The sequence below is a fragment of the Amblyomma mixtum genome, chromosome 10 (assembly GCF_055824585.1).
Source record: "Amblyomma mixtum isolate Tamu chromosome 10, ASM5582458v1, whole genome shotgun sequence".
NCBI lineage: Eukaryota > Metazoa > Arthropoda > Arachnida > Ixodida > Ixodidae > Amblyomma > Amblyomma mixtum.
Genome location: NC_143021.1, coordinates 132,944,710 through 132,962,449, shown reverse-complemented (window position 1 = coordinate 132,962,449; position 17,740 = coordinate 132,944,710). Strand labels below are relative to the sequence as shown.

The 17,740-nt window shown below is 47.9% G+C and overlaps 1 protein-coding gene across 4 annotated transcripts in view; it reads left to right on the top strand.

Annotated features, from left to right (window-relative positions):
- LOC149326990 (uncharacterized) overlaps positions 1-15,494 on the top strand; it is a 147,761-nt gene extending 132,267 nt beyond the window's left edge. For all 4 annotated transcript variants that reach the window (XM_089564100.1, XM_089564097.1, XM_089564101.1 and 1 more), the window contains one exon: positions 15,304-15,494. In XM_089564100.1, coding sequence (XP_089420226.1) covers positions 15,304-15,396 — 93 coding nt within the window. In that variant the 3' untranslated portion in view covers positions 15,397-15,494. The remainder of the gene's footprint in view (positions 1-15,303) is intronic.
- The last annotated feature ends 2,246 nt before the right edge of the window (positions 15,495-17,740 follow it).

The window sequence follows — 17,740 nt, the reverse complement described above, 5'->3', positions numbered from 1 at the left end:
CAGAAGTAGCCACTGGTACGTGCCAGTAGCAGCAGCGCAGATCGAGAGATGAAAATAATTCTGCTCCTTGGAAGTAACTGTGCGCATCCTAAATGCTAGGGTATCCTAAATGCTAGGGGAGAGGGCATACATCTTTCAGGGAAATATTGTTGAGCCTGCGACCAAATTTGAGTCGATCGCACACACTCGAAGCGAAGCCCTGTCGTCAGAGATGCCATACACAGGAACAGCTTCAAAGGTATCCGCATGACCGAGGCACTCGCTGCGAACATGAGCCGAAAGGCAGGAAAAGAGGTTTAAGATATACGCGTTTATGAATCATTGCAGATAGGCATAAAAGCTAAACCAAGCGAAAGCAGCGGCGACGGGCAGCGGGTTCAGGTTGCGCGAAAAACCACTCCCAGCCGAGGGAGACAAGGGTAGTACGAAACGGTGGAAAGGCGGTATCTGTCGCAACGAGAAATTTGGTGCAGCGCAGAAGAGTGTTGTATGGGTGCGCATTGCACAGGGGCTGCCATTCAGTGCTGCAGTTGGTGCAGTCAATATCAAAACATGAGGCGCGAGGAAGTCACAACCCAGGTTGATGTCGTGAGAGCAGTTAGAAAAGACGAGAAACTCAGATGTGTACTGAACATCTAGCATAAAAAGACGGATCGTGCACGCCGCTACAAAGTTGGGTACGTTGTGAGCTGGCCGTACGCAGGTAAAAACTAGAAGCCGATGTTTTTCATGTGCGGAGTTAACGGCAGAGTGGCACAAAAGACAGCAGCATCCAGTCTACAAGCGTGAGAATACAGACAGCATCGACGCACAGGTCTATAAGTTTGGAATTAAGGACGACCTTGAAAGTTCGAAAGAAGCGTAGTTCTCGCCTCCAGGAATGTGGTTGTTAGTCATCCTCTGGAGCAGTAGGTGGGCGAATGCGCATGGGAGAAAGACAACGAGGCATGGGCGATGTGGTAACCGTCGAGTAGTATACGAGGTACTTTAGCAAGAAACAAAGTGCGGTAGCCGACAAAGGGGAGCATTCGGCGAAGAATGTGGATCTTCGCAAGGGGGACGAGGGGCTGGGGAGGCGGTTCCTCTTAAGAAAACTGCGGTGCCCAATAGCAAGAGAAGCGCGTGTCATGTCTCGGGAAGGCGTGTGCAGAGAAGATGTATCATTTTCTTTGGTTCGCGAGTAATCCGAAGCCTGTCACCAAGGAGTCCTGAAACGAGTGAAGGAGCTAGTAGTGCTGGCTCATGGGGAACGAAGAATTTGAGGCGGCGCCGTGAACACTGCGTTCCCGTAGTCTGGCTGCAACTTCAGCTTAGGTGAGGGGTGTTGTCACGGTTAGCGTAAGAGGGCTCGAAACCAAAACCCTCCATCGGATGCCATGCCGGATCAAGGGAGGGAAGGAGCAAGTACAGTCCTTGGAGACAGGCAGTAGTGAAAGCCGGCACGGCTCCTCTCCGCTTATGAAAGCCTTTATTTCCAGAGGCATCGGGGATCGTTTGCCGTTGCGACCACGAAAGGCCAAGCTGGCAAGGCCTTCTATAAGAAGACAGAAACAGAGATCATGCCCATGAATCTTTAACATCAAATTTCAGTTGTGAGGAAACTGTGACTCAAGTAACACTTGTTGCTGGGCTAGTCGGTGCATAGCTCTACTTAAAAAAGTTACCGCAGAACATAAGACGATCACAAGAAAGGCTGACAGGCCAACGCGCTACCGACAACTGATTCTTTATTGATAGAAACACGTAATATATAGGCACACTGCCAAAGCAACTATAAGCTGCAGCAAACGTCAGAATGATATGAAGGGTCATAAAAGGGTCATCGAACGTTCATGCTCCCTCAACCTTTCATTCACGCAACGGCCCGTTTGTCCATAATACACTTTTCCACACGTGAGTGGGAAACAGATCCGACTCACATGTGGAAAAGTGTTTGTTGTACAAACGGGGCGTTGCCTGAGTGAAAGGTTGAGGGCGCATGAACGTTCGATGGGGACTGGAACAGGTTCGAATCTGACTCTTCATTGCAAGGACTGTGAACTAAACTCCTGCCGGCCCATTCTTGAGAAAACCGTTGTTTTAGGTAGAGGCCACGATCGAGTGTCCCGTGAATTAAAATAAGCTTTTCTGATCAGAAAACAGGGCGTAAATGCTGTTAGCGATGCATCTATCTTCTTGTACAAAACTGAAGAAGCCTTTTCAGACGGGTTTTGCTGAGTATGTGCACGCTTACAGGTGTTTCTTCCCCCCAATGTAATCTGAAGTGTTCAGTGCACAGGCTTTTTTATCACGGTTTTCTTGCTTCACGTGTTTTTTACTGTATTTGTTTGGTTTTTATGCAATATCGCTTTGTTATCATTCTGTTGGATTCTATTCAGTCATGTTTCTTTGGCCCTATACACCACGTGTCACGCTTTTTAACTTTTTTTCCGCCGTCTTTATCCTCTTTAGCTACGCCGTGTTTTAGGACTTTGTGTCTTTTACCAGTTTTATGACCCTTTACATCATTCTGACGTTTGATGCAGCTTATAGGTGGTGTGGCGGTGTGCCTATATATTATGTCTTTCTTTCGATAAAAAACTAAGTCCTCAGTAGCGCGTTGTCCTGTTCACCTTTCTTGTGATCGTCTTGTGTGAAATCTTTATAGGTACGATTGGAGAAATACTGCAAATATTTGTTTATTTTACCGATGCACAGAAAATTCTTTTTTTTATGTTTCTTCATTGATCGCAATAAGCAGTTACGATTGGCACAAAAAACCAATGAGAAACTTTCTTGGCGATAGCAAAAACGTTAATAGCAACACAAATGACGCCTGCAGAGGGGAGGTCGGCGAATATATTGCCACATATCATTCCAGTGTCCGTTCGTTCGCGCTCAAGGCCGCAGGAAAGGGGTGTTATCATTTTTGTTTGTGACACGAGAAGCGACAGGACTAATCTCGATTGATCACAGCCATGAAGAGCTGCATCTACGTTTTTCTAGATTACTGTAGATGATCTTGACCTGTTATCTCGAAGTTTCCTTGGCGGCTTTACATTGAGCGATGCCGCGAGCGGCGGGCATTCGTAGTTCGACGACTGACGAGCACGTTTGTTGCTTACGCCGCTGCCGAGTGATTCAGTTCTTTTGCGGGCGCAAGTCAGCCCAAATAAAGAGCTTCGTTTCCAAGACTGTTTGGTGTCTTCCTGACCGCTGGACTGCAGTCACTACAACGTGAGAATATTGATCGCCAAAGTGGATTGTCATGATATAGAAAAAAAATCGCGTTCATGAAAAAGTTTGCCTTTAGAAAATTCGCTCATCCATAATTTCTCGGTATGGTACAAACTCACCGCTTATTCAGGACGTCGATTTTGTTAATCTTATTAACGGCGGCGAAAGTTTGGTGTTCCTGGCTACTAACCTCTTGAAATGGCGTCGTCTTATGCGCCTTTCAGAACTTTGTTCATCTCATCGGCGTGCGGCAATGCCCTTATATAGACTAACAGCGTCCTTGATATAAATGGCTCAGCGACCTCTTGGGCGTGATCATAGATGGAGGTGGGGTCATGGAGGTAAGATAGTAGGGCGACAGAAAACCTCCGAGAAAGTGCTCTTCATAGAAGCCAACTTAGGATGGTTTGCATAATGGCTGCGGTACCAGAATTTATCAACATCGTTTACTATAGAAAAGGATGCTGCCAACTTTGGTGAAATTGTCCTACTTGTAAGCGCTCACTTGCTCATAGAACAAAAACGAGCCGTAGACATCGTGGTCGTCAGCTTCGCTCACAATGCTGGCGTCGCATCGCCAATGAGCGCCAGGCAGGCCGTGGTAGGCGAAGGGACCTTGGCGAAAGTAGAGCTGGCCTTCTCCGGCTTCGAGCAGAGGCATCGGACGGCTTATGAGCTCCCCCATGAGACGGAGGAAACGCGCACACCTCCATCTTATGCAAAGAATTTAATCCATATGGTAGCAGGAATTGGAGAGCATAAACAGGTCAGTTCAAGCATTCGTTTTATGATAAAGATTCACTCCTCTGGGTCGGCGTCGTATTCAAACAGACGCACGTCGCTACTTCATTCTACAAGATAGTTTACGTCTATTGTCATGCAGTCATGGTGTATAGTAAGGCAATCGCTAATGACGGCACACCTTCACTGTACTTAAGTCAACGATATCAAGATCCTTGCTTCTCGAAGAGGGGACATGGACCACCTTCACAGCATTTGGTTCGTTAGCGACAAAATCGCAGAAAATATCCGACCCAGATACACATCCTTTATTCTCAAAGAAAAATATTGATTTCAGTCCGAACTTCCAAAGTGCTACAGGCTTTGAGTTACCAAAACACTGACGAGGCTTACTTTAAAGCCCAAAACATTGCATGCAGCGACTTCATATTAATAATAACCTTCAGCAATCCAATCGATAATCTACTGGTCAGAAACGATCTCAGCTAAAGTGCCACTGTGTCTGTCGTTCTTCAGTGCGAGCTGCACAGGTAATCAGAAGAATGGACTACAAAGGGAGGGAAAAATTTTTGGTAATGGGAATTCAGTAAACTGTTAGTTACTTGTTAGATTACTCTGACTTGTAACATGGAATAATGGGATCCGATTATTTGAGACCTTCACACAAAAAAGCGAATTCTAAAATTAAAATATGAATAAAATGAAAGCAAATATGAAAAGAACAGAACGGGTGCTGCAGTTTCCTATACAGAGGGTGGTATGAGCCATAATCAGTAAATCGATTTATTCATACCTCCTATTGAGCGCAGAGTCGACAAAGTGTGTGAAAAAAACTAGGAAAATGGGGAGAAGCTGCTGCATTTCGTATATAACTTCAGATTAAGACCAGCTTAGCAAGTCCTCAAGATGAAAGAAAAGAGGTTGTTTCAGTAAACGTCTGCAGTTCTTTTAAATAAGGAAACTACTTTAGAATGTTTCAATATGGTGTGGTATGTGGGGCGTAAGGCCCCAAAGCTGCACAGAGGCAATGAGAGTCCCCGCTGTGGAGATCGCTGGGCAGCTTTTGTTACGTGCGGGCGAAGGTAGACCAGCAGTCGGGAAGAGAACGAAAGGCTGCCAAGCGGAACTGTTGGGGTGACTTGCACCCACAAAGAAGTGAACTTCGCAGCGTCATATCACCAGCGGCGCTCGGTGGTCATCGAAGAATAGAAAACCGCCTGTGTTCCCTTCACTGAACTACCTTGTGACCAATATTTCAGATAGGGCGCCTCAGCGCCCTGTTTCCAATGACGTGGACCCAGTTTGTTCGCGGCTACCGTCATCCCTGATCAATCTCGACTTAGAGATAATGAGAAACACAACCTCGTTCTGCCGGTTTTATTTTTCTTTTTGCACAAACCACAGTAGAAAACGTCCCGGAATTTTGCACCACCTAGTGTTCTTTAATGTACACTGACATCGCAAAACACGTGGTGGCTTTCCACTTCGATTCCATCGAAACGCAGCCGTCGCGGTTGCAGTTGTGTACAACTTCTTTGGGATCACCAGTCGAATGCCAAGCAAATACGCCACTGTACTGCGTAAACCTTAGATGAATGAACATTTCCACCAATTTCCTTTTTCATGGTACCCAGATTTTTATACTGTCGTCATTTTCTCGATAGCCAACATGACCTGTAATACGTGCTTGTGGAGGAACCAGCGCAAAAAACACAACGGACAAGAAAAGGGCGGAACACGACGGACCGGAATCCGTCGTGTTCCTGTCCGTCGTGTTCCTGCCCGTCGTGTTCCGACGGCTCCTGTCCGTCGTGTTCCGCCTTTTTCTTGTCCGTTGTGTTCTTGCACTGGTTCCTCCAGAAGCACGTATTACCAACTAGCCCAACCACAAATGTTGCTGTAATACGTAGTGTTATAATTCACGGAAGATAGTCAGTGCAAAAGTTTTACACCATGTATAGTGCTACTGATTTTAGTGGTATAATTAGACGTGACTTTAACAGGCCTCTATTTGTTTTAGCTTACATGAAGGCCTGCGAGAACAAAACTATGATGATGTACGTGCTGCTATGTCGCGACCTTAGCTCCCTCAAACCATCCCCGAATGACCAACGGACTGCTCGAGGGCCGATAGAAGTGAACAATATTTCCCAGTGGTGTGGGGCAGCAACGGCTATTAAGCAGTGTTTTCGTTATGCTGCATAGATCACTTAGCTGGGTGGAAGAATGGCTGTTGAGTGTTTTAACTGCGTTCTCCTGTATCTCTTGTTTGGTTTTTACGTTGACCTCCTTTCATCATGGTGCCGGATGAGCGAACGGTAGGCCCCGTGAGATTCACCTTAGCCTGTGCTTACAGGACAAGCGGAGACGTCGATACCAAGCGACGCTCCTTATATCACCACTGACCGTACCGTGTAAATAACGCGTGCATTCAGTGGTGCCTAAATCGCATGTCCTCCACCGTCCGCTAAAATGTTATGCAAGCTCCCGCCTACATTTCTCAAGGTTCTGTGTAAACTGCAAAGGCTTGAACTATACTCCTCCTGTAAATTCCGCAACGCCATGCCTTCTCTCGTGAAGAACGATTCGTTATCAAAAACAAAACACGCGGTAACTGTCTCGCACCTCGGTAGACGCAGCCGAGCCCCGACAGAAAGGAATAAGGTGGGAGTGAAAGAGAGAAGAAAGAAAGAGGTGCCGTAGAGAAGGACTCCGGAATAATTTCGCCCACCTCGGGACCTTTAATGTGCACGGGCATCAAACAGCACACGGGGCGCATTTTTGCATTTCGCTTCCATTGAAACGCGGCCGCCGTGATTGGGTTCAAACCAAGGTACGCCGGCTCGGTGGCCGAGCGCGCTAAGCACTAAGCCACTGTGGCGTGTATTTTCCCACAGGCAGCTGCTTACTTGAGCGAGATCGCGTGTATAGGTACAGGTTACGTATACCCCACCCGCAGTGGAGGCTGGTTGGTTCGGGTGCTGAAAGCGAGGACGCGTGACCAAATTCTAAAGTAGCTCCCGTTCAGCGCAAAATTGGCTGTCTCGTCGGCGCCATCTCCTCAGTGTTGTGTAGGGAAACTTGCGTCATCCGTGGTGTCGCGCGGAACGTGACGCCATTCATAGATCTGTGGAACAAAAATATTTAGGAACAACAAAGTTCCATCAGTATTAGTCCCTTATTACAAATCAACTCCACCTTGAGGAATTCCCCCAAACATTTGACCAGTCCCGTATTCCAGTGGCCTGAAATATGTGAATGTATGCGTGGACATGCAGTTATATCCACTGGTAACAATACCTTTGATTTGAAGAGGGAACGAAGGAAGCTAGTGCAATGGAAGCCCATTAACGAGGTAGCGGTAACAGGAAAAATAAAGGAATTCAGGATTTCGATGCAGAACAGATATTCCGCTTCAGCTAAGGAAGACGACCAAAATATTGAAACAACGAATACTAATCTCACAGCTATCGTCACAGAGTGCGCCGTAAAAGTAGGCGGAAGGATGGTTCGACAGGATACCGGCAAGTATCTCAGAAGACGAAAGATTAAGAAATGCCGAAGCGTGAGGGTAGCTAACTCTGCTCGCAGAATAGAACAAGTAGAGCTATCAAAGTTAACGGATAAGCGCAAGGTGGCTGACATAACGAAGTTTAATATGGAGATAATCGAGCACGCACTAAGGAACGAAGGTAGCCTAAAAGTGGTGAAGAGAAAACTAGGCATATATAAAAACCAGGTGTGTACGTTAAGAGACGAATAGGGCAATGTCATTAGCAAAATAGATAAGATAGTTCAAATAGCCGAAGAGTTCTATACAAATCTATACAGTGCCAATGCAAAGCAGAAAGTTAATGAGAGAGACAGCAGCGCACAGCAATGGGACATCTCGGCAGTAACGAAAGAGGAAGTAAATAAAGTCTTAGGAGCAATGGAAAGAATAAAGCAGCTGGTGAGGACCAGGTAACAACAGATTTTTTGAAGGCGCAGGATAGTTGTACTAGAAAGGATAGCCACCCTCTATACGCAATGCCTTGTGACCTCGAGCGTAAAGTAAGCTTCGAAGAACGTTAGTATTATCTTAAGTCATAAGAAAGGAGACGTCAAGGACATGAAAAATTCCAGACCGATCAGCTAACTATCCATTGCCTACAAGGCATTTACTAAGGTAATCGCTAATAGAGTAAGTACTCCTTTAAACTACAATAAAAAATGATCAGGCAGCCTTTGGAAAATTATTCTCGACAATAGACCATATTCACACTATCAGTCAGGTGATATAGAAATGCGAAGAATACAGCCAACCCCTATATATAGTTTTCATTGATTACGAGAAAGCATTTGACTCAGTTGAAACATGAGCTATCATACAAGCAATGCGGAATGAGTGTGCAGAAGAGTGTTATGTACAAATATTGGAACATACCTATAACTACCGCACAACTACCCAGTCCTCCATAAAGTAATCAATAAAATTCCAATAAGCATTGGTGTTACGCCAGGGAGACACGATGTCACCAATACTATTCAATGAATGTTTAGAATAGGTATTTCGGGGCCCGAAATGTGAACAGTTGGGGATACTAGTCAATGGAGAATACCTAAGTAATCTGCTATTGGCTGACTTCATTGCCTTGTTAAGTATCTCAGGACATGAACTGCAAAGCATGATCAATGAGTTAGACAGGCAGAGCAGAAATGTGGGGCTAAAAATTAACACGCAGAAAACCAAAGTAATGTTCAACAATCTAGCAAGGGAACCGCAGTTCGCAGTAGGTGGCGAGGTGCCGGAAGTAGTAATGTAATGTATGGTCTGTTCTGAAAGTAGTAGGAATCATTTTTTTAAACAAAATTTATTCAAGAGAATAGTACAAACGATTACAATTTTTCAAGGTAGCACCCTTCCGCACCTACACGCTGCTGCCAATGAGTTTCACAGTTTTCGCATGCCTCCAGGAACGCCTGAACCGGAATGCTGTTTAGCTCCCTCGTCACGGCCTGTTGAACCACCTCTACCGATCCATGATGTTCCCCTCGAGCGTCGATTTTATTCTCGGGAATAGAAAAAAGTCTGGCGGGGCAAAGTCGAGGCTATAGGGGGGCTGAGGCACCGTTGCCGCCTTGTGCTGGGGAAAAAATCCGGGTCCTCATTCACATGATGAAGAAGATCCTACCGGTTGGCCTTTTCCTCCTCTGACAACGCTCCCGGCACGAACTTCGCGCACGCTTTCCTCATGGATAAGTTTTGTGTCACGATCTCAAAAACTTGGGTTTGAGGAATGCTCAAGTCATCAGCAATCATTCTGATACTCATTCTACGATCACTGTTAAGTAAATGTTTCACTCGCTACACATTTTCGTTGGTCTTGCTGGTCGAAGGGCGTCTGGAGCGGTCGTCTTCTTCCACTCTTTCCTTACGTTCTCGGAAAAGCTTGCGCCACTCAAAAAACACCTGATTCACCGATGGAAGCGCCACCGTTGGCCTCCTTAATCATGTTGTAAGTCTATTTGCCCGTTTTACCAAGATTTACTCAAAATTTGATCGCGTATCGCTGATCCAGTAAACGCTCGACGATTCTGCGTGACGAGACGTTTCGACAGGGGTTCACAGTACAAGCGACCTCCTCTCTTCAACGGCCGAGAGCCGACTGCCGACTTTCCCCAGCATTCCCAATATTCCCCTTCAACGATCCTGCACGCGCAGACCACCTCTCGTCCGCCCGTTCGCCCAGGAAAAAACCAGTCCTACTACTTTCAGAACAGACCCTGTATGTCTAGTTTTGGCAGCTAGTTACCGCTGATCCGAATCATGAGGGGGAAATAACTGGAAGGATAAGCATGGGGTGGAGCGCATATGCCAGCTTCTCTCAGATCATGAATGGCAGTTTAACAACATCTCTCAAGAGAAAACTATACAACAGCAGTATCTTACCTGTACATACCTATGGGGCAGAAACGTGGAGCCTAACAAAGTGCGTTCAGCTTAAGTTAAGGACAACGCAGCGAGCTATGGAAAGCAAAATGATAGATGTACCGTTAAGAGATCGGAAGAGAGCGGATTGGGTGAGAGAACAAACGCGGATTTATGATATACTAGTCGAAATCAAGACGAAGAAATGGGCTTGGGGAGGACATGTAGCGCGAAGGCAAGACAACCGCTGGTCCTTGACGGTAACGGAGTGGAGACGAAGAGAAGGCAAGCGCAGCAGGGGGTGCCAGAAGGTTAAATGAGCGGATAAGATTACGAAGTCTGAGGGGATAGGGTGGCCGCAGCTGGAAAATGACCGGGTAAATTGGAGAGACATGGGAGAGGCTTTTACCATGCAGTGTGCATAGTCAGGCTGATGATGATGATGGTGATGATGAAAAATATCGCTAGTCTAGGCTGCGAAGTTGAGCTGGAATGAATTTTGCGTGGAGAATACGTGTGACGTAATATTAAGATCGCGACAGCACATCTCTTCATGCCATGACATATTTTGGGCCACTGGATTGTCTGACTGCGCCTGTTTTAAAATAATACTTTTTTTGCGAAATCTTCACTAGGCTAGCTGATGCACATTTCACGATGCCTGCCAAAGGCCACTACTGGCCATTCGTCGTTGCCAAAGCAACGCTGCAGCCGCTGCGCCGCACTGCGCATATGCATAGTAATGCCGCGCAGCTGGGATATAAGCCGGAAGCGATGGTCTCGCTCCTCACACACACACACACTATGTAAGAAGAGCGGCCGTGCTCATCACGGCAGCAGTGCAGGCTGCGTGAAATTAAGTTTTCTGATGCAGAAATCGTGGCATGGTACAAGGCCGGCCGATAGCGTGAAAACGACGCAAGAAAAGCTAACCGCGCTTCCCAGACGCCCGAAGAACGAGAGGTGATCGTAACAGGCTTTGAAGCCCTCTTGTGAGGCTAGAACTCTCAGGCGGGCTATCCGGCGAGCATCTTCAGCCTGGAAGAGAATACCAGCAACTTCAGGATGGCCGTCGGTGAAGAACTGAAGGATGATATCGAATTTGTGTCTAGGAGAGAGGACTTAGAGGAGGGAGAACGGACTGTGGCCGGTTGTTTTGTGTTTAGCGGTGTTGTACGCAAATGTGATGAAAGGCAGAACAGAGCCGCAGTATTCGTGGTGAAAGGCGAAGTACATGGAGAGCATGTATGTGAGTGTCCGGTTGGTTCTCTCTGTAAAAATATTAGTTAGCAATGATAAGTGATAGATGGTCGGAAGTACGATGGACAGAAACGAAGCAGCTCTTCGGCAACATCGGCGGCGAACTGGCGGCCTCTGTCAATGACCAAAACTCGCTGAAGCCTATTACCAAGAATAACAGAATGTGGCACAAAGACGGAGACCTGACATGCAGTAACCGAGAGGATAGCAGCTGGCTCACAGTAACGAGGCTGGTAATCTGTACTGACGACTATTCAACGATTGCAGGCATGGGATTTGGGGAAAGGATACAAGAGGTCTACTCCTACCTTCTCGCAAGGAGATCTTGGAGCCATCCCAGGATGGAGAACACCACGAATGATAACTGGGGGAGGGTGGGGGGGGTTATGCGCTTGTAGCACGCACACTGGGTACAGCTATCCACGTACTTCGCTGTCGTATCACGCACACGAGGTCAGTAGAAACGTTCTTGTCTGCGGTAGAATGTCCTCGCAGATACCACGTGTCCAGAAGTGGGGTCGCCATGCATGACGCGCAAAACCGAGCAGCGTAGGCTCGCAGGCACTACCAGAAGAAAGCAGAGACCAGTGAAAGACTAGACTTTCTTTTAAAAAAGACCATCTCGTACGCCAAACGTTCATGAAGCTGAATGAACCTGCGCAGCGGTAAAGAATTGGATGACCTGCAGGTCCTTCCATTGCTCGTCGCGGGAATTAAGGACATCGACGAGTCGAGGTACCACAGAAGGGATATTATGGTCAAAATTGTCGGCGTCAGTTTCCATTTTGGCAAGCAGTAACTGAGAGAGACACTGAATATGGTGAGCCGAAAGAAGCAAATGAAATAATACTCCCTGCCAGCACCACTTTCGTACAAGAGGCTTAATCTTTTTCGTACAATGGAATAGGCCCAAGGGCAAATGTGATTTTGCACCTGAAGGGATGAAAAATGAAATAAAAGGGGGAGGAGCTATTAAATCTACCCACAGTCTGGGGAGCGGGCCCGGGGCGACTCCCTTGAGCTCCGCTAAGAATGGGAATGGGATATGGGACATGGGTACGGGGTTATGGAAATTAGGAAGCAATGGAGACAGCGGACATTTTTACGTATTTCTTATCCCTCTGTGTTACTTTCTAGGCCTTCGTAGAGGGTGAGCACTCAAATTTTGAGTGATAGTGCGGCCCTCGAACTCCATGCCTATTTCCATACTGCACTGAACGTTCTCGAAGTGTCCGACCGTCCAAGACAGGATAACATTACAGGGACTCGACTGAGATCCGCTTGCCCAAGCCAGGTTCCGCCGCCACGACCAACCATCAGTACTAAGATGATGAAGTTTTCACCCGCTCTTTCGGTGCTTCGGGTCTTATTCTAAGCTAATCAATCGCATTGGGAACCCTTTCACGGTTTTCGAAAGGCTTGGTGCCCCAGTTCATCGCCCCTGACTTAGTCTGTGAAGCTCCTACCTGCATGCTCCAACCGCTTGGAGTTTCATTTTTGTCCGCAGCTCAGACCTCACGCTACCAGAAGGTCTTTATCCATGTGCTTTCCCAAGGCTCGGTGTTTTTCTTCGATTTCGTCAGGTCTACTAACCGTTACTCGGTATTGATCACCAGGCTTTCCCAAGGTTCGGGTGATTTGTAACCGGACAGAGCAGGGCCCGGCTACCCTACTCTGACCGCTAGAGTGGCACGAGAACAGAGCCTAGGAGCCCAAACTACACCGGCCCGAATCTGTTGGTGCGGGACGGAGAGTGACTGTCCTCATCAGCCTGTCAGCGTCCACTCTTGTACACAACTGTGTAATCAAACTCTTCTAAATAAATTTGTTCACCGTGCAAGAAACCCACAGGGTCACAGAGGTTGATCAGCCAACAGAGGGAATGGTGGCAGGTAACCACTGTCAAGGGTCGCCCCTATACGTAGCAGCGAAGACGCTGAACGCCAAAAACTAACGCAGGACACTCCTGCTCAGTAAAGCTGTAATTGCGTTCAGGTTTGCTTACGGCGCAACTGGCGTAAGCAATAACGCCTTCCTTGTCGCCACAACGCTGCATCAGTAAGCACCAATGCCAACGCGACTGGCGTTATTATGCATTTCCGTTGTGGCAGAAGGATTGAAATGGCGCAGAATTTGATGCGATGCTAGGAGAAACCAAAGCTAGTGATAACCAGTCACGCCCCGCCGCGGTGGCGCAGTGGTTACGGCGCTCGGCTGCTGACCCGAAAGAAGCGTTCGATCCCGGCCGCAGCGGTCGAATTTCGATGCGAAATTCTCCGCCCATGCACTGTGCGACGTCAGTGCACGTTAAAGAACCACCAGGTGGTCGAAATTTCCGGTGCCCCTCATAGTCTGAGTTGCTTTGGGACGTTAAACTCCAACAAACAAAACCAAAACAAACCATAACTAGTAACACATAGATGTCCACTCGTTGGGAGCGTCTTTGCAGAGGAGGCACGTGAGCGGGTGAGCAATGTTTGGAAAACGGGGAATAAAGTGGCTAAATTCAAAAAGAGGCCGAGAAAGCTTCGAAGTTTCTTTACAGTCTGAGGCGTGGAAAATTATGGAATAGCCGCGGTTTCCTGGGGGTCAGTTCGTAAACCTTCATGATCGACGAGGTGCCCAGCACCACTGCCTGACGTTCATCTTAGCGACACGTAGAATTAAGTAACAGATTAGTGTGCTCCAGGCAGTCGAGTACAAGGGTAAGCCATTCGTTGAGCTCATTGAATGGGTGGGCAAAAATGACTACATCATTGAGGTAGTGCATCGATTTGCCATTTCATGCCACGGAGGACATAATCTATAAATCTCACAAAATTTGGAGCATTGCAGAGCCCAAAAGAAATGATGTTAAATTAAAAAAAGCCAGTCGGGCGTCATAAAAGTCGTTTTCGCCATATGCTCAAGCTTTTGGAGATCTCAGCGTAGCCCGAACGCAGATCGAGGTATCAGAAGTATTGGGTGGAGAACAGGCAGTCGGCAGCGTCATCAATCCAGGATAGAGGGTGCACAACTTTCACTTTTTTTTTCTCCTACAACAACATCCATACATTGTGATCACACAAAAATTATAATAGTGCTGCAATTTGCGAGAATTAAGCCTCTAAACTTAATTTTATTTTGGCTGTATTTGCTATAAAAATGATCACGTTTTGTACGAGATTTCGCAGCAATGTTTTTACGCAACTGGCACTTCGCAAAGTATTATGGTATGATCACTAATAAATGGAGCCACCGCGGTGACTTACTGGTTATGGTGCTCGGCTGGTGAACCGAAAGGCGCGGGTTCGATCCCGGCCGCCGCAGTCGGATTTCGATGGAGGCGAAATTCCAGAGGCCCATGTGCTGTGCGATGTCAGTGCACGTTAAAGAACCCCAGGTAGTCAAAATTTCCGGAGCCCGTCACTTCCGCGTAGATAATAACCTTGGTCGCTTGGCAACGTTAAAAAAAAAAAAAGACGGTGCGACAGACAAGACAAAAGTGGGACAGAAAATGACAGGACCGCCGCCCTGCGCCTATTTTCTGTTCTTCTGTCGCGTCTTCTTCTCTTGTAAGTCTCATGCACCAACTAGCCAATACAAGAGTCCTATTTCCGGCGTTAAAGGCCCATAAAATATAAATAAATAATAACATGAAATTGTGAAACTTGACACACAATAGATGATTTGTTTTGAGTGAATTCAGAACGTTTTCGCTTTGTTTCGCATGTTTTATCCTTTCCATCATCTGAAAATCCTGAATTATGTTTCTTGTTACTGCTCTGCACGAGACAACCAGAAGTCATCGCTTGCACTGTGAGCGAAAGCTTTGTAATCTCCTCCATTCACAAGGCAGCCTGTCTGAATTGTTTCTATTGCTCAATAAAATTCAGACATCACATGCGCGTGGCTTGCAGGTGGCATTTCAAATTAATGCACTAGACGTTTGCTGCCATTTTACATCCTTATTTCACACAGCATGTCCTCACAATGTCAATAAGAAATTTCGAGCCGTGAAAAAAATATGGCAACACCTGCCACTATGAATACGTCCCCTTCAATCCGCCGAGGTATCACGTTTTGGAGCAGTCATTAGTGCTTACTTGTTGCTCTTGTTATTCATTACAGCATGCGCGCGAAACACGTCATGATTGTTTAATAGCTGTAAATTGCAATGAACTTTTTCTTTCTAGATTTTAAATCATCCACGAAACCGTCTAGGCTGGTGCTGCAATGGTGCATGCCACACCAAAGTAGGATGTGTTGGGTATCCACACCGATCGTAGCTGACTCCTTCTTTGCAACGACATACGCTGAAGAGGACACCTTCTGTATTTTCCGTCATGTCTAAACTGATCACAGAAATAAATCTGGAAAGGTATGCTTTACAGACTCTGAGAACGGTTTACTTCATGCTGACGCTTGTCCATTAGGCCATACTAAAGCTCACGAGTAAATCTCCGAAAAATAGCGACAATCAACTCCGCGTGGAGTCCAATCCACGAGTGGAAATTTTGCTTTTTGCTCCCGCCATCATTATAAAAATCTTTTAGGGCACTTTTCAAGTCAAGTCAAGTTTATTGAACGATAATTATACAAACAAAATTATACAAGCAAAAAGCTTTGGTTTGGCCAAACCAAAGTAGCACGCATTTTCCGAAATATTTCGTGTTTATGCTTGCGAAAAACACCAAGCAAAATGAAATCTCTAGCCAAAAGATTCAAAACTGGCCACACATGGCCAAGTTGAAAAATTCAGGGGGCACTTAGGCTCTCTAAAGTGCTGCAAGGCGAAAGCGTTTCCTGGCGCACTGTTTGTTTTAAGCATGAAATGCTTTTAGATCCCGTTGTCGGCTGTGTGGTGACGTCACGCCGAGACCGAGAGCCAACATCCGTGCACTGAATCCCACTCATCCGGGCACTGAATTCGACTCATCCGGGTTTTAAGAGACGTTTATTGAACCCTCGATCAAAAAGGGACGCCCGTCCCTCTACAAAAACAAAGGTACATTACGGCGACTGACGTCGCCCGGTGCTAACACACACACGCAGGGAACTTAAGTGTCCAAAACCACAAGATGTCCAAGAAAGTACAGAGGTCCGTACGCGCGGGGGAAGCATGCCGGATGGAAAAAATCGCGCACAAAATCCCGCGCACAAATAAACGCGCACAAATGTAAAGCGCGAACAACGCGCACAAACCTCGCGCACAAACCTCGCGCACAAACCTCGCGCACGAACCTCGCGCACGAACAGAACGCGCACGAACAGAACGCGCGCGAACATAACGCGCGAACAGAACGCGCACCACACAGGCGTGCCACACTTAATATGGCAGGAGCCGCACCGACACACGGCCCCTGCCTGCGACGATGAAGCGGGTGGACCAGTGCCGAAGAAACTGGTGCTCCTCCAGCGACACGAGGTCCACGCAGGCTTGGGCCAACATGCGTGCACGTACCCGCTGTAAAATGGGGTACATGGCCCTCTGTGGTCGTCCTTGCAGAGCCGCCACACCTCTCTGGCGCCACAGCACGAATGCCCCGACGCAAAGTAGCAGGCGTACGAAAGGATCGCGAAACGTGGAGTTGGGGCCGAGGGTCGCTCCGAACATTCGAGACATGAGGACTCAAAATGTCCTGGCTACAGAACACTCAAAGAGCGCGTGCGGCAAGGTTTCTACGAGGCCACATAGCGGACATCGGTTGGAGGGGGCCACGCCCTAAGCCGCCAGGCGATCTGCCGTAGGCAGGACCCGCCAGCCCCTCAGCCAGCCAAAGTCTCGCACGTCTGCGGGAAGGGATGACGACGTCAGATCCCGCCATCGCACCTCTCTGCCAAGCCCCAATTTCTCCTGTGGGGCTTCTTTTATGGCCAGGAGCTCGCATACCCGAGAGGCGGGAGTTCAAATAAGCTCCACCTCTGGCAGCGCTGCGGTGAGGGACCTGAGCGTCTGGCAGACTCGCTGGAAAAACCGAGGCAGCTGGAAGGCTGTCGGGCCCACACTATGCTCGGGGAGGAAAAGGGAGCGTGACGTACCGAGTAAGTATGACAGGAGCGCCCTGCCCGGGTAGCCGGCCTGGTTAGCCAGCTCGCTGGTCGCCCGCAAAGCAAGCACGTTGCAGAACGTGGGCAGGTGGGGAATGCTGAATCCCCCCATGTTAGTAGGAAGCCGGAGGAGCGCGCGCGCTACAGACTCGGTCTTTCCTGCCCAAAAGAACGAGCCACATAAAGAGGCCAAACGGCGCGTGAAGGTGCGGGGTGGGTGGGCAACACGAGCGACATAGTACAGTGGGGCGCACACCGACGCGCGGATGATAAATGCGCGCTCCGCGAGGGAGAGACGGAAACGCGCCGCCACTGACAACCGTTTCTCAGCGGTCTCTCTAAGCCGGGTCCACGTCTCGCGAGGTGGCTCACCGGTCGAGAGGAAATAAACCCCTAGAACCTTCACGGCCGAAACCCACTCTACGTCGCGCAACAGGTCTGAGGAGAACGCGCCAAAACGCAACGCTCTACTCTTGCCCCTGTGCAGCAGGGCGCCGGATAGCTCGCTGTACACTTCAAACAGCCGAAAAAACGCTACGTAGCTGTCCTCGTCCCGCAGGAAAAGGGACACATCGTCGGCGT